The sequence below is a fragment of the Emiliania huxleyi genome (assembly GCF_000372725.1).
Source record: "Emiliania huxleyi CCMP1516 unplaced genomic scaffold EMIHUscaffold_235, whole genome shotgun sequence".
Taxonomy (NCBI): Eukaryota; Haptophyta; order Isochrysidales; family Noelaerhabdaceae; genus Emiliania; species Emiliania huxleyi.
The window spans coordinates 57976-77739 of NW_005200291.1; the positions used below are offsets into that span (position 1 = coordinate 57976).

General features: G+C 66.1%; 5 protein-coding genes across 5 annotated transcripts; 2 read left to right on the forward strand and 3 right to left on the reverse strand.

Moving 5' to 3' along the window:
• Window positions 1-53: 53 nt before the first annotated feature.
• EMIHUDRAFT_457292 (hypothetical protein) lies at window positions 54-1808 on the reverse strand (the record flags this gene model as incomplete). The annotated part of the gene is made up of 4 exons (XM_005779162.1): window positions 54-600; window positions 685-1065; window positions 1217-1480; window positions 1722-1808. 4 exons carry the CDS (start codon window positions 1806-1808, stop codon window positions 448-450), a joined length of 885 nt encoding a protein of 294 aa, XP_005779219.1. The 3' UTR covers window positions 54-447.
• Window positions 1809-3735: 1927 nt separating this feature from the next.
• On the forward strand, window positions 3736-5171 carry EMIHUDRAFT_468953 (hypothetical protein; the record flags this gene model as incomplete). Its single annotated transcript, XM_005779163.1, has 4 exons — window positions 3736-4212; window positions 4334-4399; window positions 4534-4644; window positions 4697-5171. The coding sequence occupies 4 exons, from the start codon at window positions 3736-3738 to the stop codon at window positions 4937-4939; spliced, it is 897 nt and encodes a 298-aa protein (XP_005779220.1). The 3' UTR covers window positions 4940-5171.
• Window positions 5172-9812: 4641 nt separating this feature from the next.
• On the reverse strand, window positions 9813-11225 carry EMIHUDRAFT_114940 (hypothetical protein; the record flags this gene model as incomplete). Its single annotated transcript, XM_005779164.1, has 5 exons — window positions 9813-9920; window positions 9968-10327; window positions 10395-10520; window positions 10624-10701; window positions 10764-11225. 5 exons carry the CDS (start codon window positions 11223-11225, stop codon window positions 9813-9815), a joined length of 1134 nt encoding a protein of 377 aa, XP_005779221.1.
• Window positions 11226-14389: 3164 nt separating this feature from the next.
• On the forward strand, window positions 14390-15867 carry EMIHUDRAFT_236466 (hypothetical protein; the record flags this gene model as incomplete). The annotated part of the gene is made up of 4 exons (XM_005779165.1): window positions 14390-14978; window positions 15082-15269; window positions 15510-15599; window positions 15748-15867. The coding sequence occupies 4 exons, from the start codon at window positions 14390-14392 to the stop codon at window positions 15865-15867; spliced, it is 987 nt and encodes a 328-aa protein (XP_005779222.1).
• Window positions 15868-15899: 32 nt separating this feature from the next.
• Window positions 15900-19648, reverse strand: EMIHUDRAFT_457294 (hypothetical protein). The gene is made up of 4 exons (XM_005779166.1): window positions 19396-19648; window positions 18460-19035; window positions 17077-18024; window positions 15900-16995 (listed from the first exon to the last, which is right to left on the reverse strand). Exons 1-4 carry the CDS (start codon window positions 19537-19539, stop codon window positions 16066-16068), a joined length of 2598 nt encoding a protein of 865 aa, XP_005779223.1. The 5' UTR covers window positions 19540-19648; the 3' UTR covers window positions 15900-16065.
• Window positions 19649-19764: the final 116 nt, after the last annotated feature.

Genomic DNA, 19764 nt, shown 5'->3' on the forward strand with positions numbered 1-19764 from the left:
GATGGCGTTTCCGACAGGGATTTGGCAAACTGCAGAGAGGGGCCCCCATCTCGTAGTAGGTTTCGCCTTCCCATCAATCAATCAGTAGGTACAGACGCCTTATCCGGCTAGGAGTTCGACCGAGGCAGCTTGCCTCCACCCTTCACACGGCTCAGCCCCTGTGAGCCCTGTGCATACACTCAAAAGCCTGCCGCCGTGCCAGCGCATTGGGACCAGGGCTCGCGGTCGCGCTGTGCTGACTGCTGAGGTGCTGTGGGGCTGACGTCCCCAGCGAGGTGGCGTGGGCCGAACCCCTCAGGGGTCTGTGCGAGGGACACCACAGCGTAGCCGCGTGCTGCGCGGGGTCGCGGGGTCGTTCCCTGCTCTGCCTCTGGCGCAAGCCAGCCTCCCAACTCAACCTTCCCGGTCGCGGCGGCCTCGAGCGCCCCGCGCGGCCTCCCCGCGCGCTCAGACGATGCGCTCGAGCTCCTTTGCGTAGGCGAGCGACTCGTGGATGAGCTGCGAGGCGGGAAGCGCGAGCGGCTTGTCGTCCTGGCCGCCGAACGTGACGAGGCCGTTGGCGACGCGCCAGTCGCGCTGGTCGGCAAACTCGCGCAGCTCCTGCCCGGGAGGAGGGGCGGTGAGGGGGCGAGGGCGGCGGCGGGAGGGCAGGAGGGCAGGAGGCGGTGGTGCGTGCGCGCGCGCCTGCTCGGAGCTGATCATGAGCATCGTCTGCAGCTCGGCCGCAGAGACGGAGTGGTACGCCTTCTCGGAGCACTCGGCGATCTCGTCGCGGACGGTGTCGACGAGCAGGTCCATGAAGTAGAGCCCCTCCTTGGCGTACGCGCCCGACTGCTTCGCCGAGAGCACGCGGTTGTACGACCCCTCCATGATGTGCTGCTCGAGCTGCGCCGGAAACTTGATGAACTCGTTGCTCAGCTGCAGCTCGACCGGCAGGAGCTCGAGCTCGGTGTGGAACTCCGCGATTCGGTTCTGCGCGAGCAGCCGCAGCAGGTTCAGCCCGAGGATCGGGTACTGCCGCTCTGACGCCGGCAGCGAGCCGCAGTCCGCATAGTACACCTTGAGCTGCGGCGCGGGCGGGCAGGGGTCGGCCGACGGTCGCGAGCGCGCACGGAGCCGGGATGCGGCGGCCGGAGCCCCCCGCCCCAGCGGCCGAGGCGCGGCCGGCTGGGGGAGGGCTGGGGGGCGGCGCGCGCCGCCCGGGCCAACGCCGCACCTGCGCGATGTGCCTCTCAAAGGCGGGGATGTCGACCGTCTTGATGGAGACGAGCGTGCCGTACTCGAGGATCTCGCGGGCGAGGAGGAGCTCCTGCTGCTGCGAGGAGGACGGCGCCGACGGCGCCGCGGGCGGCAGCGAGCCGAAGGAGAGCATGCCCATCTTCAGCTCCGCGAGAAGCTTGACGCACGCCTCGAGGTCCTCGCGCGCAAACGCGGCCTTGAACTTTTCGAGCTGGGCCGCGACGGCCGCCACCGGAGTCGCCTGCGGTTGAGGCGGGGAGGGGGTGGGGGGCCAACGGGAGGGGGGGAGTCGCGGGCGTGGGCTGGCAAAGGTGTCTGGGGGCCGCTCTCTCACCATCGCAAACGCGTCGATTTTCTTTTTTACTTTCTCTCTCTCTCTCTCTCTCTCTCTCTCTCTCCCCCCCCCTCCCTCCCTCCCCCCCCCCTCCCTCTCTCTCTCTCTCTGTGTGTGTGTGTGTGTGTGTGTGTGTGTGTGTAAAAACCTTAGGTACTAGGTTGCGGGCGGGCACGCCAGGCTCGGCGACGCTCTGCGCGGGTCTTCGAGCTCGCAGACCGCGACGAGCCAGCATGGCTCGTCGCTCGACGGGAGCCTGCCCAGCATGCTCTCGGCACTCTGTACAGCCTCGCCAAGCTCTCTGGGCAAGTCTACAGGGCCAGGGCGGGCCGCCTCGTGCGCGATGGCGCGCTGAATAGTACCATGACTACGAGCTCTCGATCGGGTCGCCAGCAGCGGGCTTGCGCGGCGCGCTGTGCTCGACGGCAGGCTGCTCCCCACACTTTCAACAGTGTCTTTTGACTCGCTTCTCTCGCTGCAACCGCTTCCGGGGGCCGGCGCCGGCCGCCTCGCTTCGCCAGCGCTGCCTACGCCTACGACACGCGCATCGGCTCGCGCCCGCGTCGCCTGCGGCGGGCCAGCGTGGCGCGCCGCTCGTCGGGAGCGTGCTCAGCAGGCTGTGCAGCGCAGCCTGACTCACTCAGGGCGCCGCTGATGCGGCGTGGGGCCGCCGGCGTCGCTGCTGCCGCGCACGCTGCGCGGTGGGCGTCACCATCGTGTCCTCGCCGCGTCGCCGACGCCACTTGCCGCTCGCGGCTGCCCTGCCCTTCCCTGCCATCGCGCAAACAAACGCACACACACGCAAACACACACACATTAATCATCGGGTAATACTTATTAATTATTAATCATCGGGCGGCGGCGCGGCGCGGCGGCGGGCGGCGCGAGGCGGCTGCGCGGCGAGGCAGCGGGCGACGCAGGGCGGGGCGGCGCGGCGGCGGGTGGTATAATTACTTATTTATTAATTAATAATGAATTAATAATCATCGGGCGGCGGCGCGGCGCGGCGGCGGGCGGCGCGGCGGGGCGGCGCGACCATCTGTACTGACGGAGCCTCTGGTCTTTGATGCGGGGCAATGGTCGCGCAGCCCTCGACTCAAGGGGCTGCCTTCCACCCGTAGTTGCTCAGGACGGGGGAGGGGGGGAGGCCTCCTGTTCCCCGCGGAACACGAGAAGGCCCCTCCTTGCCCGGTCTGTGATGCAGGGCGGTGGTCGTGCCATCGTCGCTTCGTACGCGCAACCACCCCGCCGCAATGGTCGCCGGCACGCGACACGTTCCCGTAGGCAGGACTGTCCTCGTCGAAAGTGTGTGCCACCAAGGCGGGACACACTCAGGGACAGTGCCGACGGGACGCGGCTCGAAGGGCGTGGCTCCGCAGCGCGGCTGGCACTCGTCGCAGAGGCCTCGCCTTCGAAAAGTCGGGCATGGCTCTACCCGCAACTTTCTCGCTAACACGCGCGCCCCGTCGAGCCTGGGGCGGGCGCGCTGCGGCCGCACGTCTAACTTCGTCATAGTGCCACGACGTGCGGCCTAGATTTAGCCCACGCGCCTCTGCTCGCAAACACTCACCCATTGAATTGTCACTGCCCGTGAGGGCGAGTTAGGGCTGCCAGTAGGCCGCTAGCCCGTGAAGAGAGCGTCCATAGACACCTGACCCCACACACGGTCTCGACCGTGCCTCGCCGGCCGGCGAGATTGCTAGAGGCGGAGCGGTGTGCTCTAGCCTCACATGTTACTTACTTCCTGTCGTCTGTTGTGTTGTTGTGCCCTTGTTTGTTCTCTTGGCACTGTGTGTGCTGGGGGGGGCGACAGGGAGGATGTGGCCTTGAGTTATGTGTACGCCAACTCAGGGTGTGTGGCAGCCAGCTGGCTGTGTGTCTTGTGAGCCTGTTTGTGTCTGTGTGTCGCTCGTGCGTGCCGTCATCATCTGTCCAGCGTCCACCCATACCGCGTTGGTGTCCAGTCCGAGCCTGGCTGTTCTTCACCTTTCTACCTAACCTAACCTCCCACGACAGCGATTGTGGGGACTATACATGACCCGTACGTGAGGGGTGGAGGGGGCCCCGTCCGCAGAGCTAGGCGGCGCGGGCAAAAGAAAAAGGGCGTCTTTCTGTCTTCCAATCTCTTTGTGCTCAGGCGGGAAAAGAAAAGTGCGGTCGGAATGCGATCTGCCGTTCTGCTTGCCCTCGTGGCGCCTGCCTGCGCCTCGCCCTCGCTCACGCCGCCTCGCCGACCGACGAGCCCCGCGCTGCGACCGCTCCCGCGCTCCTCCGCCGACTCCGTCCGCCGGCTGCGCGGCGGCGACGACGGGCCTGTCGCCGGGCTGCAGCGCGCCTACCTCGGGGTGCCTATCGCGACGCGCAGCTGGCTCAGCGCGGTGCTCGGGCTTGCCGCCCTCTCGCAGGCCGGCCTGGTCTCGGAGGAGGCGCTGACGGTCGACGCCGCCGCCTTCTCCGGCCGGCTTCAGCTCTGGCGGCCGCTGACAGCGGCGGCCTTTGTCGGCGGCGTCGGGCCGCAGCTGCTACAGAAGCTGTACTACGGCATCTCGTTTGGCCGGGAGCTGGAGCGCGAGCTGGGCACGCCCGAGTTCCTGCGGGCCTCCCTCTCTGTCGTGGCCTCGCTCACCCTCGTCTGCCACGTGCGCCGCCGCCGCCGTCGCAACCGCCGCCGCCGCCGCTGCCTGCCACTTGCCTTCTCATCGCATCACCCGCTTCCCGCGCCGTCGCCGCCGCGCACGCAAGCCCATGGTCGGGACGCAGGTGCTCGGCTGGCCGCATTCGGCCGACGGCCTCATCATGGCCGTCACGCTCCTCGCTTGCTTGCAGGCGAGGCCTGCCCCTCGCCCTCGCCGCCACGCCCTCGCCGCCCCGCCCTCGCCGCCCCGCCCTCGCCGCCCGCCAGCCCGTGGCCTCGCCCCGACCGCTCCCGCCGCCCCGCCGCCCCGCCGCCGCCGCCTCAGAACCCGGCGCGCTCGGTCTCGATGTACGGGATGGCGATCCCGTACCAGTACCTGCCCCTCGCCCAGCTGGCCATGTCGTACCTCTTCACGCAGCAGGCGCCGCGGGCCGGCGTCGCAAACCCCGCAGGAGCCCTCCAGGACCCGCCCGGCGGCCTGCCCGCAGGTGCCATGGGTCGACATCGCCGGGCTGTTTGTCGGGTACGTGCACTACTTGCTCAACGACAACCTCAAGCCCGACGAGGCGGTGCCCACCCTCCTCAAGGAGAAGGGCAGGGCCGCCGACGCAAAGGCGGCCAGGGCGGCCGGCGCGAAGGGCGGGGGCGGAGGAGGCAAGCCGGGCGACAGGCGGCGGAAAGCTCGCATCGTGACGGTCGGCGCCGGCGCCTCGTGCGGCGCCGGCGGCTGAGGCTCGTAGGCTGCGCGCGGCTCGGGCGCGGCGTGCGGCCGCTCCTATCGACGTCCCGCCCTCCCGCCCGCCCCCCGCGCGTAGCCTCCCAGCGGCGTGCCGCACCGGCTCCCTCAGCTCAGCCGCTGTCGGCCGCTCGGCTGCTCCACGCCTCGCCACGCCTCAGCCACGCCTTGCGCGCCCGCTGACATGATGGCGCCACGGCAAGATCCCTCCCCAGGGACGCTGTGGCGCCGGAGAGAGCGGCGCTGCCCCACGCGTGTGGCGACCACACGATGCATCCCTGTGTGTGTTTACTCCTGTCTCCTCGGTTTTTCGGTCTCCGCGACTCGCGCACTCCCGACTCCGCGCTCCGCGGCCCGCGGCTCTCGGCATCGTGCCACGTACACGGCTCTATTTTGTCCATCGCGACAACGTCAGCCCGGCCAAAAGGTGTTTTATAGAGTAAGAGAAGTCACAGAGAGGAGAAGCCCTTGACCACGCACAGTGAGAAGTCTGCAGATATAGAGACTCTATTAGGCCTAAATTAGAGGCGGGGAGGGGGGAGCTGGCGTGGGGGCTCCGTCAGGGGCGGCGACCGCGACCCCCCCCATCTTACAGGTGATATATGCGCATCTTGAGATAATATGCATCTAAGATGCGCCCTACAGCCTACTTGGACTGCACACTGTCTCGCCTATGCTCGAGCATCTCTAGATGGTTTTTTCAACTAAGATGCCGGGCGCGGCCGCGGGGGGAGCATCCTCTGGGTACTGGGATGCTCGAACCATCTGAAGATGCTTCGCATCCCAAGATGCTTGGCATTTAATGATTAAAATGCAACTTAAATCATAAGGACTTCCGAGCGGCATGTGAGCCCTTGGATCAAAGTTGGAGTGGATTTCAGTTGCTAATGCTAAGTGAGATGTGACTACCACTGCTCTGTCGTCTGTGGAATACTACTGATGGTGATGGAACTGGGAGCCAGTGAGTGATGGTGGGGGGGCACTTAGCCCTTGTGCTAATGCTGACTTTACTACATGGACGGTTGCGGTTCTATATGTAAGACTGGTTTTTATTTCTTCGGGTTCGGCAAAAAAACTCCGACACTGACCACTGTTGCAGTTGGCGACGGTATATCATTTCCCACTATGCCACGTCGCCCATCCCCCAACTGCAACTGTCGATCGAAAATATTGGAAAAAATCCGACAACGCGCTCATGTTTCTGAGATGCATTGCGCATCCTCAGATGCCACATTGCATCCTGGGATGCATGGACTAACCCAAGATGAGGGTATCATCTCGGCACACTTGTGCGTCTGAAGACGACACTCGTGCATCTGCAGGGGGTTGAGGGTATCTTGAGATGTCACGGGCTAAACCTAAAGTATCAAATCAAAAGACGCGATGCACCATCTAAAGATGATTTTGATTAAATCTTCTTGGAGACCCCAATCATAGTGGAGACACCCGGTGTCCTTAGTGCTTAGATGGAAAACGCATCCTAGATGGCGTTTGGCATCTATGATGCGCATATCATCTGGTAGATGGGGGTGTCGATATCTCTCGACATCGGCACTGCCTCCGCACCCTCTGTGATCACTTGGTCTCTCTTCCACTATGATCGCCGTGGCACGCTGAGGTGTATCGGGGTGTGAGACAGTGAGAGAGCGACGGAACCCGCCCGCCCTGGAACGCCCGCGATGCGCCCCCGAGATGCGTCGACGGCCCGGTGTCCTTCTTACGTCTCAAAGACGCGTGCACGCTCGGCCACGCTCTTCAGCTGCAGCTCCTTGCGAGTGCTTGCCTGTGGGGGCGGGGAGGCGCACACCAGACGGGCGCGTGTTTCCATGCCTGACTAGTTAACGCGTTTGCGTGCGGGGAAGAGAGAGGGGGAGGGCGAGTGGAGGAAGCGAGAGTGTGCGGCTGCTCCAGGTGTTGCGCTCTGCGGCGAGGGGAGCAGAGACCAGAGAGAGAGGGCGAGCGCACTGCGTGAGCACTGCGGTGAGGAGCCGCGAGGGCGGCTCTGTGAGCCGCGAGGGCAGCTCTGACCGAGGCTCTGTGGCCACTTCTGTGACCTCCTCGATGGCCTCCCTCCGCCCGGGCTCGCTCGAGACTGCTGCCCCTGCCCTAGAGGCTGCGGCCCTTCGGAGGCCGGGCTCGTTCAAGGGCGGGCCGCCGCCGCCGCCGCCCTCCCCCCCGCCTGCACCGCCTCCTGGCCCGTCCTCTCCGAGATGGCCCTCTCCGAGATGGTCCTCTCCGAGGAGGCGGGAGTGCTGCCGCGGCCCCGCCAGCGAGCGAGAGAGGAGCACGCAGGCCAGGCCGAGGAGAGCGCAGCCGCCGAAGGTGACGGAGCCCACCGCGAAGAACATCAGGCGGCCTTCGCTGCTGCCGAGCACGCTAAGCAGGGAAGGGGGGGGCGGCGGCGGCGGCGGGGACGGCGGCGGCGGCGGCGGCAGCGGAGGGGGGGAGGGCGGTTGCGGTGGACTCGAAGGCGGCGGCGGAGGGGCAGGGGGCGGAAAGGGTGGAGTGGGCGGCGGCGGCGGGGAGGGATCTGGAGGTAGAGGCGCCGGCGGCGGCGGCAGGCCCGGCGGGGGCGCCGGCGGTGGGAAGGGCTCGGGCGTTAGCGGGGCCGGCGGGGGCGGCGGGGATGGCTCGGGCGACGGCGGGCTTGGCGGCAGCGGCGGCGGCGGCGGCAAAGGCGGAGAGCTGACGACGATGCAGCCGACCTCGCCCGGCGTGCGACACGGTGCCCGGCGCGTCTTGAGCGCGAACTCGCAGCACATTTCCCTCCCGCCGCGGCGGCGGCGGCAGTCCATGCTCGCATCGCAGACGCCGCAGCTCTCTGCGCAGCAGCCGACCCCGTCCGAGGAGAGGAGGCCGCACGCGCACAGCGGAGCGTAGTAGCGGCCGAAGTCCGACGCGGGTCCGCACGCAGACACGGCCGCCGCCGCCGGCCCAGGCATTGCTGCGATTCCTGCGCGGTACCGATGCAGAGCGTCTGGCGGCGGGCTCGGAGGAGGAGAGGACGGCGGCGGTGAGGGCGGCGTTGAAGGCGGCAGAGGCGGAGACGGTGGCGACGCCGGCGGCAGAGGCGGAGGCGGCTCGCTCGGCGGCAGCGGCGGGGATCTTGGCGGGAAGCTCGGGGGCGGCATTGGCAATGGCGGCAGCAGCGGCGGCGGCGGAGTTGGCGGCGGCGACGGAGGAGGGTGCGGCGGGTGGGGTGGGTCGGGGGGCGATGGTATGGTCGGCGGCGGGTGGGGCGGGTAGGGAGGCGGCGGGTTGGGCGGGTCTGGGATGTATGACATCCTTCTCGCCTCAGACTCCCGCAATTGAGGCGCCGTGTGGCGTTTATTTTATTTTTTGGATTTCACTTCTGCTGCGCCGCCTCGCGCGCAAAGTCGCGCGCGGCAGCGTTGACCGCACAGCCTACTCGCCCAAGTACTCGCTCTCTTTTATGTCCCACCATGCAGAGCGCATCTCTCTCTCTGTTGTGCGACCAGTGCGAGGCGTGAACCGCGCCATTCGCTCTCACCTGGCAACCCTGTCTGCACGTCTCGCGCGCGCGTGAACAGGGCTCCAGGCCCCAAATGACGTGTGAGCGTTAGAGTTGTTTGGTATTGCTAAAAAGCCGTCCCGAGCTGTCCCAACGGCCTAGATGCTAAAATTCGACCGGCGGGGGCGCGGCGCTTGGGCCAGCTTCCTGCAGGCGCGGATCAAGCCATGGGAGTATGGTCTTGGGGACAAGGCTTACGTCGGGCAGCGGCAGATCATCACAGAATGGAAGGGCCGGAGCCTGTCCCTCGAGAAACAACGGTTCAACAAGACGGTGCAGCACTACCGTGGGCGTGTGGAGCACCTCATTGGCCAGGTAGTGGACAACCGTATGGCTCTGTGCACTACGTGGCGTGGCTCGTTCACCCTGCTTGCCGCGGTCATGAAGATCGCGGCGCACATGGTTGGGCTCCAGGAGCGTATGAAGGGACCTAGGTATGATGTGTTTGGCCCGTGGCCGGTGTGCCCGCCGCACATCGCGGCGCAGTTTCCTTAGTGCTTTGCTGTTTTTGCTGCTAATCTCATGATAAGTTTACCATTTCTTCTCACTGCAGCACCTCTCCGCGCCAGAGCCCACGGCCGCTTGGCAGGCACCTGCCACGAGCCTGTTTCTTGTAGTGACTAACATCCCCTGACTCTCTCTCTCTCTCTCTCTCTCTCTCTCTCTCTCTCTCTCTCTCTCTCTCTCCACTAACTACACTGTTGGGGGGTACCCGAGCCATGTATGTGTATGTGTGCGTCTGTGTGCGTTTGTGGGACAGACAGACGTTGACTTTTGTTGTCCCCTATGCCCGGGGCTTCGCGTGGGGACCGAAGATGGACCGCCGCCGCCGCCCAGTGTATCTCCCTGTACTCCGTACACACACGGGGATATCGGGGTGTCGAACACACTTCCAACTTCCATCGCGCGTACGCGAGAGCGGAGAGAACAACCAACAAGGGGCGCGACTGTTCAGCAGTCGGGGGCCGGCTTTGGTTGAACTGCTTTTCTCTTCCTGGTATACGTGTTTACTCTGTCCCACCACTGAGCACTGTCTCGTATGTGGCAGCTCTCATTCCTTTGAGTTTGACGTAGGGATCCCTAGTTTCGAGTGTCACTCTCGCTAGCCACACCCACAGTCCCTCTCGCGGCTCCACCACCAAAGAGGGCAAACAACCAAGAAGACTTAGGGGCGCGCTAGGGCTCTGTGAGCTCCTCGAATGCGCCTCCCGGGGCAAAGTATCTTGCCTCGAGATTTGACTGTCGCATCCTGGCGAGCGATGAAATCTCGAGCGAGGGCGGGTCGAATCGAACGCGGTAGCCGTAGCCCGAGATGTTCAGAAGCAATCCGAGCCTATCACATGCTCAGCCTCATCAACCCACAAAACTGGGAGAACACGGTGGGCGGCACAAACCCAAACGCAACGCCAAACACGTTGATGACGACGCTCCACGCGACGATCACCTGTCCGCACCGCAAGGGCGTGAGAAGGACGTCTAGCAATAGCGCACGAGCCTCGTTGGCAGGACCGCGTCGACCGCCACGCCCAAGCCGCGACGGAGGCCAAAATCACCGAGGTCGTCGCCCTCGCTGGGCGGCGGCGCACTGACGCCATCGTCCTCCTCAGGCGCGTCGGGCAACACGGCACGAGGAGAGGCGCGTGGCGGGGCCGCGGCCTGAAGCGACGGACGGGGAGCGATGCAGCGGGCAAAGCCACCCCGCAACCGCAGTGAAGACGACGCGCGCAGCAACGCGGCGACGCGCGCCGCGTCGGCGGTGGTGCGGCGCTTCTCGAGGCGGCTCGCCAGTGCGGCAGCCTCGCGGAGGTCAGCGAGCGAGCAGTGCGGCGAGGCGATCAGCCACTCCACCACCTGCAGCGAAGTCGAGCCGCGTCGGTAGGCGGGCGGCGCAGCGAGGTGGCAGAGCCTGCGCCCGCACCGGCGGGCGGGACTGGACGACCGCCTTTGTGAGTGGCGTCGCGCCCTCGGCGTTGGGAGCGCCAAAGTCAAGCCCGCAGCTCTCGGCGAGGTACTTGCACGAGGAGAGAGCACCGCTCGAGGCCGCCTGACGGCGGTTCAGGACTGCCTCAAGCAGCGTGCCCGCCCGGCTGCTGGCGGAGGATCGAGGCGCGGCGGCGTGCCCAGTGGGCCGCTGTGCATCCCCTCACGTTTGGCGCTCCCGCCGCTGCCGCCTGCCCGTGCTCTTCGCAGAGCAGCCGGAGCAATTTCGTCCCGCCCGCCCACGCCTGCACAAGTCACGGTCCACTCACGTCTCGCACGCAAAACACGAGCGGCGAGAAGCGCGCACCGCCCAGTGGACGACCGAGTTGCCGTCGGAGGTGACAGCAGCTGGGTCGGCTCCTCGGTCGAGGAGCAGCCTCGCGGTGCTAACGTGGCCGCCTGTCCCGAAGCCGTTCTGACCGCCGCGCCCACGCCGCGACTTCATCCCTGCGACCGCGAAGTGGAGCGGCGTGGCGCCCTCCCGAGTGTGATCGTTGACGTCGAGCAAAGGCAGCAGCGCTTCACAGCAAGAGTCGTGGCCATGCCCCGCCGAGAGGTGCAGGGCAGTGGCGCCTCGGCGATCGCGGTCCGCGCCTGGCCGCCATCCAGACTGCAGCAGCCTCAGGAGGAGCACGCTGTCGCCGTCCTTTGCAGCGTTTCTAGCGATGGTCGCTCGAGGTCCTCTCGCGGCGAGAGATGGCGCTGCAGCCGCGCTGGTGGCGACCAGGGGCGAAGACACAACAACAGCCGACGCGGCGAAGCAGATCATGGAGACGACAGCGACGGCTAACCTCGGAATGTAACACCAGGATGGCTGGCTCCTTCACAGCCATCTTACCTAAGGATGGCTGAGCTAGCTGCAGTGCAGCCACATCCTCCAGTGTAATGGCTGCAATACACACACGGCAGCCATTCCTTGGTAGACATGGCTGGAGACGCACTACCGCAGCCATACCGCCCGCCTCGAGGTGAGCCCTCTTGGCTTAGCTGCAGCCCTCTCAGTTCACGAGGTGAACCGTGAACCCGGTTCATGAACCAGTTCGCGGTTCACGGTTAGTTCACGTTCGCGGTTCACGGACTCGGGGCGGGTGCTAGTCGGTTCACGGTTCACGGTTCGGCCCGACGCTGCCCCGCCTGGTTCGTTCACGGTTCGCGGTTCGCCCTTATGTCCTGCCTCGGTTCGAGTTCACGGTTCAGAGTTCATGGTCGGTTCGAGGGTGAAAACCACTGAACTAGTTCATGAACCAAGCTTCCTTTCACACCTCGTACACACCGACACAGTTCGCGAACCACAGTTCGCGAATCACCCATGAACCGAGACCCAGAAATTCGAAGGAAAAGACGAGATGATGGGCTACCTGTGCCTCTGCCCGCCGGCCGTCTGTCGCCCCTCAGCCCTAACATACAGTTGCCGCCCACGCTCCTCCGACGCCGATAACTTACGGATTTTACTTTCGAACTCATATCGCGCTTGTTCACAGGAGAACGACAAGTACGACTTCGATCCTAAAGAAGACCTCATCGACCAGCTTCACCTGGACATGGGACGGATTTACGCGACCTTGAGAAGCAGCCACGGTTTGGCTTCCTCCCGGCGATGGCGAGTCTTTCGGCGCCCTCATGCCCGAGTCTTTCTGCGCCAAGCAGGTGGTGCACCGCGTCACCGCCTCAGTTTCAACGCGGAGGAGTACTCGATGGTGGTGATTCTCCGCATGAACCGCGCCTTCACATTGGAGTACATGCGCAAGCACGAGAAGGGCTATGAGCCCCGGCAAGGAGAAGGGCTATGAGCCCCGGCAAGTAGGCCTCCATCGAGTTTGATTCGCAGTCGTTCGCGGTTCGAATTAGTTGATAACCGCGCGAACTTGGTGGGGCGGTTCACGAACCAGTTCTCGCGAACCCAGTTCGCGAACCGCCGCGCGAACTTGGTGGGGGCGGTTCACGAACCAGTTCGCGAACCCAGTTCGCGAACCGGCGGTTCACCGCCGGTTCGCCAGACTCGGTTCGTTCACGGTTCACGGTTCGCGGCGGGTGTCGCGGGAGGAGTCGGTTCACGGATCACGGTTCACGGACTCGGGGTGGGGGCTAGTCGATTCACGGCTCGGGGTTCACGGACTCGGGGCGGGGGCTAGTTGGTTCACGGTTCACGGTTCACGATTCCGGCGTGAACTGAGAGGCCTGCTTAGCTGGCTACATCGCAGCCATCTTGGGTAAGATGGCTGTGGGGACAGCTATTTCAGCCATCTAATATGGCTGGGGCACAGTCAGTGCAGCCATCCTCCGGAGCATGGCTGGTGATAATTCGATGGCAGCCGTCCGCCGCCCCCGCCACACGCACAAATGGCTGCGCGCTTGTCGCCCCCCGGCCTCGCGGGACGGCTTGCCGTCGGCTGCCATCGAATTACCACCAGCCATGGCTCTGGAGGATGGCTGCAATCTCTATGACGCAGCCATAGTAGATGGCTGAAATGGCTGAAATGGCTGTCCCCCAGCCATCTTTCCCAAGATGGCTGCAATGTAGCCAGGTCAGCCAAGAGGGCTCACCTCGAGGCGGGCGGTGTGGCTGCGGTAGTGCGTCTCCAGCCATGTCTACTAAGGATGGCTGCCGTGTGTGTGTTGCAGCCATCGGGCTGAAGGATGTGGCTGCACTGTAGCTAGCTCAGCCATCCTTAGGTAAGATGGCTGTGAAGGAGCCAGCAAGCCATTCTGGTCCACCCTTTTCCTGGCTCACAAGCTAAAGATGTTCACGGGCCCCCACTCGGGGAGCCCCGGGTACTCTTTAGCTGAACACACTGGACGGACGGAAAAACACCCCCCTTTTGTGCCTGACCCTGGCCATGGCCTCTCTGGGGGTGAGCTGGGCCGGCCGCCTCCGGGTCCGCCACTCGCACGGTGGGCTCGCGTCCGGGAGAGCATCCGAGACCCGCGGTTGTCCGCTCGCTGGGCGCGACCTACATGGAAATCCACTGCACACAGATCTGTGCTTTTGGCGCCTATTGCTCGCTCTCTGTGCAATCGCAACGCCAGAGGCCGTGCTTGGAGAGTGTGTCGCAGTGCTGCTACGTCAGTGGATTGAGCCGCAACGCAGGCTCCATCGGTGAGCTGCGGCGGCGCACCGGCCGCTCCATGCATGCTCTCCGGCGAGCCGTCGCAAACGCGTTTCCGTGCGCCCGTTTCATCGAGTTTGCCCGAGTGGTAAAATGCAATCGAATCTGCCCGAGTGGTCAAGTAAAACTTTGCCTTTCGTAAAAGTTGCCCGAGTGGTCTGTGGGGAAGAAACGAAAATCGAGACGGACTTCTTGAACGGCCGGGCAACATGTCTTCCTTACTATTATTAATTGATGCTTTTTGCACGGCTGAGCCCCCCCCCCCCCTCCCCCGCGCCCACTCCCTGCCCTCTCCCGCCACGCACTCCGTCAGAGCCCCCTCCCCTCTTGCACAACAGGAATTTTGACAATTAACAAGATGGAAGCAGGAAGCTTCTATCCCGGCGGTGGTTCGAACCCACACGGGCCGAGGGGTGATGGGCTTGAGGGCTGGGGGTCTGAGGCTCACCCACTGAGGAAGTGAGGTACTGCTCCGCCCACCCGGATCCTGCTGAACAAGTTCCTCTTGTAGCTCGATCGGTCACACCGCCATCGCCGTCGGGGAGAGGGGGGACGACACTGCTTCGGCAGCGTGCACCTCGATCCTGTACCGTGTTTGTTATGACCCCCCCCAATGAACATACCAGTGAGGGAGGGCGAGACGATCGAGGGGTCCCGTACCACGCGGAATCGGCCCTATCCAGTGCTCAAGTGCTCAAGCTGTACTCGTCTAGGCAGGGGTTGCATTCTGGTGTTACATTCCGAGGTTAGCCCTCTCGAGTCGGCTCTTTTCGAGGCTCCGCCCACGGCGAGTGCCTCTTCTCGCGCAAGCTGTCACCGCGCCGGCATGCTGTACCGACCGTACACGGATCCGGCTTCGCGCTCTGCCACCCGCGTCGTCTTTGCGGTCCTCTGCGCCCATTTATCATCCGCCTCCGCCTCTTGCAGCACTGCGTGGCCGACGCTGCCCGGCTCGCAGTGTGCGTCTGCCGTGCGAGAGCTCACCGCGGTGCCGACCTGCCTCCTGGTCGACGCCAACAACGTGCGGGGCGCGACCGCCTTTCGGCTGACCACCGGGGCGCTGGTGGACCTTGCCGAGGCGTGGGCTCACTCGAATGGCCTTCGAGGCCGCGTGCACCTGGTTTGGGACCATGGCTGCAAGCCCGACGCGCTCACGTCGCGCGGCCTTGAGCACGGCTTTGCCGGGCCGCGACAGTCAGCGGACGACATGATCGCGGCACAGGTGCCGCTCCTGCTCAAGGGTGGCGAGCGGGTGTGCGTCGTGACCACGGACCGGGAGCTCATCTTCCGAGCCAAGCACGCGGCCGCCTCGTCTGGCGCAGGGCGAGGCGCGCTGAGGCTCCTCGGGACGCGGAAGTTCGTGGCGATGCTGCGCCATGGGCGGGAGGCAGCGGAGTGCGCGCAGGAGGAGGCAAGTGGCGGCGAGGCCCTCGAGGGGGAGCACGCCCTCCGTAGCCCTGTCCTTCTGCGGCGCAGAGCTAGACAGCCGCCTCCGCCAGACCCGCTGCCCACCTGTAGGCCGCTTCGCCATAGCGCAGCGCGCCTCGCGCTGGCACGAGCGGCGGCGCAGGAAGCACGCTCGCAAGTCCGGCGCCGCGCCCTTCGCCGAGCGGACGTGGCAGAGAGTGCTCCTCGCCGAGAGGCTGCGGCGAGCGATCCGCACCCGCGAAGGCGGCGTCGCGAACAGCGGCGACCCGACTGCTGAGGTGCGACGAGAGGGCCTCCCAGGGCGGCGAGGAGTGGCGCGGTGCGCTTCTCATGTCGCGACGTGCGAGCAGGCGCTGCTGACAGACGTGTGCTGCAGCACACCCGCCCCCTCCCTTCCTCCGCGCCTGAGCCGAGCCGAGGAGATAGGATCGCACCGCCGCGCTGCGCGCCGCGCCCTGCCTGCGTGGAGTGTGCAGGGGGGCGGCCGGTGAGAGTAGGTGCGGCTCGACGCTCGGCAGCGCTCGTCCTTGCTGCGCTTCGCTGCCGCCGTCGGAGAGGATGGCGAGGCGGCAGCGGAAGAGGCGCCGCCCGCACTCATTGCGGGAGATGTCCACGCGAGAGGAGGGAGAGGGGCGAGGCGCTGACCTCCAGGCGCTTGCACCGCCTCTGCTCACCTCGCGGCCCCGTCGGCCAACGCGGCGCGCCCGACGAGCCGCGGCGGTGGCCGAGAAGTCGGAGCCGGCCGGTTCGTCGCAGCCTCATCGCCTTGCGACGCCGAGGGAGTGCGGCGAGTGGGTGCGCGAGCGGCAGCTGGAGAGCCTCGAGCGCTGGCTGAGTCACGCCGGCGACGTCGCGCAGGGCCTAGGCGCTCCTTGAAGAGGGAACCACACACGCCAAAACATTTGCGTCTTTTCTATCACGATACGTATGTGTGCAAAGTCTCGGAGATCGACATTTCCCCCCCCGCGGCCCGCGCTCGAGAGGGACACGGTTCTCACGGAGATCACGGACACGGTCGGGCGTGTACTGTACGTGATTTATTTGGGCGCGGCCCCCGCCGGCGCCCTCGCGGCGTCATGTCACCGACGCCTTCCCCCTGCCGCCCGCCGCGGCCGCCTTGCCCGCGGTTTTGGGCATCTTTTTGCCCGCGTCGTCCTCGATGTCCTTCCGCTGGTAAAAGTGCGGCGCGATCTCGACGAGCCAGTCGGGCTTGATCTCGATGATCTGCCGCATAAACTCCTTGGTGGTGAAGACGAGCTCGTGGTAGACTACCCACCGTGGCTGCGAGCCGTGCAGCGTCGAGGACGGGTGGACGTGGACCGTCTGCGGGTGCTTGACGGTCCGGTAGTCGAGCGTCTTTTGCAGCTGCGCCGTGTGGTAAAAGTAGCCCGCCGTGACCGCCTTCGCGACCCCGTCCGTCGCCTGCGGGTCGGACGTCACCTCGAGCTCGACCCGCTCGCAGAGCGCCTCGACCTGCTCGCGGATGTCGCGCGCCTTGCGCATCGAGCGCACCTGGATGAAGTTCTCAAAGCACCACTGCGTCGAGTACTGCGTCTCGGCCCACTGGTTCCACACGTTGAGCAGCGTGAAGTGGTCGCCGCCCGGCCGGTTGAAGTTGTTGCGCGCGTTGTCGGCGTGCATCGCGCGCTCCTTCGGCCGGTAGAAGATGGAGGCGCCGATCTGCAGCATCGCGCAGATGGAGAGCACCTCGGCCACCACGCCGTACGGCTCGGCGGAGAGCAGCGTCTTCGAGGCCTGCGGGTCCATCGGGAACTCGGCCATCCGCCGCCCGAGCTTGGTCAGCTCCCCGCGGTCGTTGAGCGCGCCGAGCGCGTAGAGCTGCTCGAGCGCGCGGATGAGCGTCTCCGCGGGCGGCGGGTCCATAAAGTCGAAGTGGATGAGGTCGTTGATGCCGAGCGACTTGAGCATGAGCACCACCGAGCCGAGGTTGGTGCGCTGGATCTCCGGGATGATGTTGTCCTCGAGCTCGTTCAGGTAGGCCCACTTGGTGTACAGCCGGAAGCACTTGCCGGGGGCGACGCGGCCCGCGCGGCCGGCGCGCTGGTTCGCGGACGACTTTGCGACCGGCGTGACGATGAGCGACTCCATCGAGGTGCGGGGGTTGTACGAGTTCATCTTGTTGAAGCCCGGGTCGATGACATAGATGATGTTGTCGATGGTGATCGACGTCTCGGCGATGTTGGTCGCGAGCACCACCTTGCGCGCGCCGGGCGGCGTCGGCTCGAAGATCTTTGCCTGCATGTCGGACGGCAGGTTGGCGTAGATGGGGAGGACGATGAGCTCGGCGATCTTTGTGCCGAAGCCGCGCGTGCGGTGCTGCAGCGTCTCCTGCGCCGACTCGATCTCGTCCTGCCCCGTGAAGAAGACGAGGATGTCGCCCGGCCCCTGCGTGATGTGGATCTGAAGCACCGTCACGACCGCCGCCTCGAGGTAGTCCGCCTCGGGCGCCTTCGTGTAGAGGATGTCGACCGGGTAGCGGCGGCCCGGGATGTTGAAGACGGGCGCGTCGTCGAAGTACTCGGAGAACTTTGCCGCGTCGAGCGTCGCCGACGAGACTAGCAGCTTGATGTCCGGCCGGAAGCGCGCGATGTCCTTGAGCAGGCCGAAGAGGACGTCGGTGTGGAGCGTGCGCTCGTGCGCCTCGTCCAGGATCATCGCCGAGTAGGAGGCGAGGTCGGGCTCGCCGAGAAACTCGCGCAGCAGCATGCCGTCCGTCATGTACTTGAGCGCGGTCCGCTCCGAGGTGCAGTCCTCGAACCGGATCGAGTAGCCAACCTCGTTGCCCAGCTTGCAGCCAACCTCCTCGGCGACGCGGGCGGCGACGGACATGGCGGCCACACGGCGCGGCTGCGTGCAGCCGATCTTCTTGCCGTCCTCGCAGTAGCCCGCCTCCATCAGGTACTGCGGCACCTGCGTCGTCTTGCCGGAGCCTGTCTCGCCGACGATGATCAGGCACTGGTAGTTGTTCACCGCCTCGATGATCTGCTCGCGGTACGGAAAGACGGGGAGGGTCTTGCGCACCTGCGGCACGGCCGGCGGGGGGAGTGAGGCGGGGGGGAGTGAGGCGGGGGGAGCGAGGCGGGGCGCGTCGGCGGGGGCGCGGCGTGCCGGGGCGGGGGCGGAGGGGAGGGGGCGGAGGGGAGTGAGGGGAGTGAGGGGAGTGAGGGGAGTGAGGGGAGTGAGGCGGGCGAGGCGGGCGAGGCGGGCGAGGCGGGCGAGGCGGGCGAGGCGGGCGAGGCGGGCGAGGCGGGCGAGGCGGGCGAGGCGGGCGAGGCGGGCGAGGCGGGCGAGGCGGGCGAGGCGGGCGAGGCGGGCGAGGCGGCTGGTCGCCTCCGCGAGCGAGTCCTTCTTGGACGGCTTCTTCGGCGCGTCTGCGCCAGGCTCGCCGAGATTGCCTGCGATGATCTCGTCGGCGATGAAGTCGATCTGCTCCTCGGTCGCCATCACGAGCTCGTACTCCTTGCCTCCCGTCTCGCCCATCTGCGCGCCCTTGCCCCGCCGATCAGCGGCTCCGACCCGCGCCGTCGAGCGCTTGATCTGCGTGGCGTCCCACGCCTGGAACTCATTCATCTCCTCGCCCTCCTCCTCCTGGTAGCGAGCGAGCAGCCCGTCGAAGCGCTCGTCCTGCCGCGCGCCGCCCTCGAGGTCGTCGTACGCGGACGGCATCGTGTACCGCTCCACCTTGTCCGAGATGTTGACGCGCTCGTTAGCGAGGTCGTAAAGACGCTTCTTGAGGTCGCGCTCCTCCTTCTCGCGCGCGGTCAGCTCGACGTCGCCGAAGAGGTACTCCTCGTCGCGCACGTCGTCGCGCGCCTCCTCCAGCTTCTGCTTCTCGCGCTTCTCCAGGTACACTTGCCGCGACACCTTTCGCAGCTGCTCCAGCACGCTCGCCTTCTCCTCGTCGTTGGCCTTGAGCAGCCGCGCCTCGTCCTCGCGCCGGCCGACCACGGCGAGCGCGTCGCCGCCCAGCTTGCGCGTCTTCTCCAGATCGCGCTGCCGCAGCCGCTCCGCGAACTCGTCGCGCTCCGCCAGGTCGCGGGCGCGCTCCGTGTCCGCCGCAGCCGCCGCGGCCGCCTCCGCTCCCTCGGAGCTCGGCGCGGCCGGCGCGGCAGCGGCCGCCTCGTCGCCCGCAGCGCGGCTTCGCTTGCGCTGCGCCCGCTGCCGCTCCTTGAGAGCGCGCTGCACCGCCGCCTCGGTCTCCGCCGCCTCGTCGTCGTCGTCATCGAGGAGCCCGTACTCCGCGTTCTGCTTGAGCAGGTCGAGCTTCTCCTTTTTGTCGGCGGCAGCGCGCGCCTTCTGCTGTGCCGCGGCGCCGCCGCTCTTACGCGGCGCCCGCGCGAAGAGGTCCTCCGCGAACTTGCGTGTCGCCGGCGTGTTTGGCACATCGGCCGCGTGCAGCTTGGCGAGGAGAGCCGCGGCCGACTTTTCCGACGAGGCGAGGTTGGTCACGTAATCGGTGAGAAAGTTTTCCGAGTACCCGAGCAAGCTCATGAGCTGGTCGGACACCCATTCCTTCATGGTGCCCATCCGCCGCGCGGAGATGGCCCCGTCCACGCGCGAGGCGGGCCGCGAAGAACCGGGCTCGCAGCAGATCGAGCAAAGAGAGGGCGTGGCCAGGGCGTGGCCAGCGTCGCGGCCGAAGCCGATTGAAGAAACCATTGTAGCTCTCTGCCTCTGTGTTCGTGCGTCGCCCATCTCTCATGGAGATCCTTCTTTGTTTATTCCCGACTATCGTCTCGTTCGGCCATCCTA

Excerpts from the sequence above, each read along its gene's own strand:
- EMIHUDRAFT_457294 (XM_005779166.1), bottom strand. The coding sequence starts at position 19,539 with ATGGGCACCATGAAGGAATGGGTGTCCGACCAGCTCATGAGCTTGCTC. Across the intron at positions 19,036-19,395 it reads CCAAGCTGCACGCGGCCGAT|CGCGACGAGTTCGCGGAGCG; the intron begins GTGCCAAACACG and ends GACCTGGCGGAG. Across the intron at positions 16,996-17,076 it reads AGTCGCTCATCGTCACGCCG|TGGGCCTACCTGAACGAGCT; the intron begins GTCGCAAAGTCG and ends CTGTACACCAAG.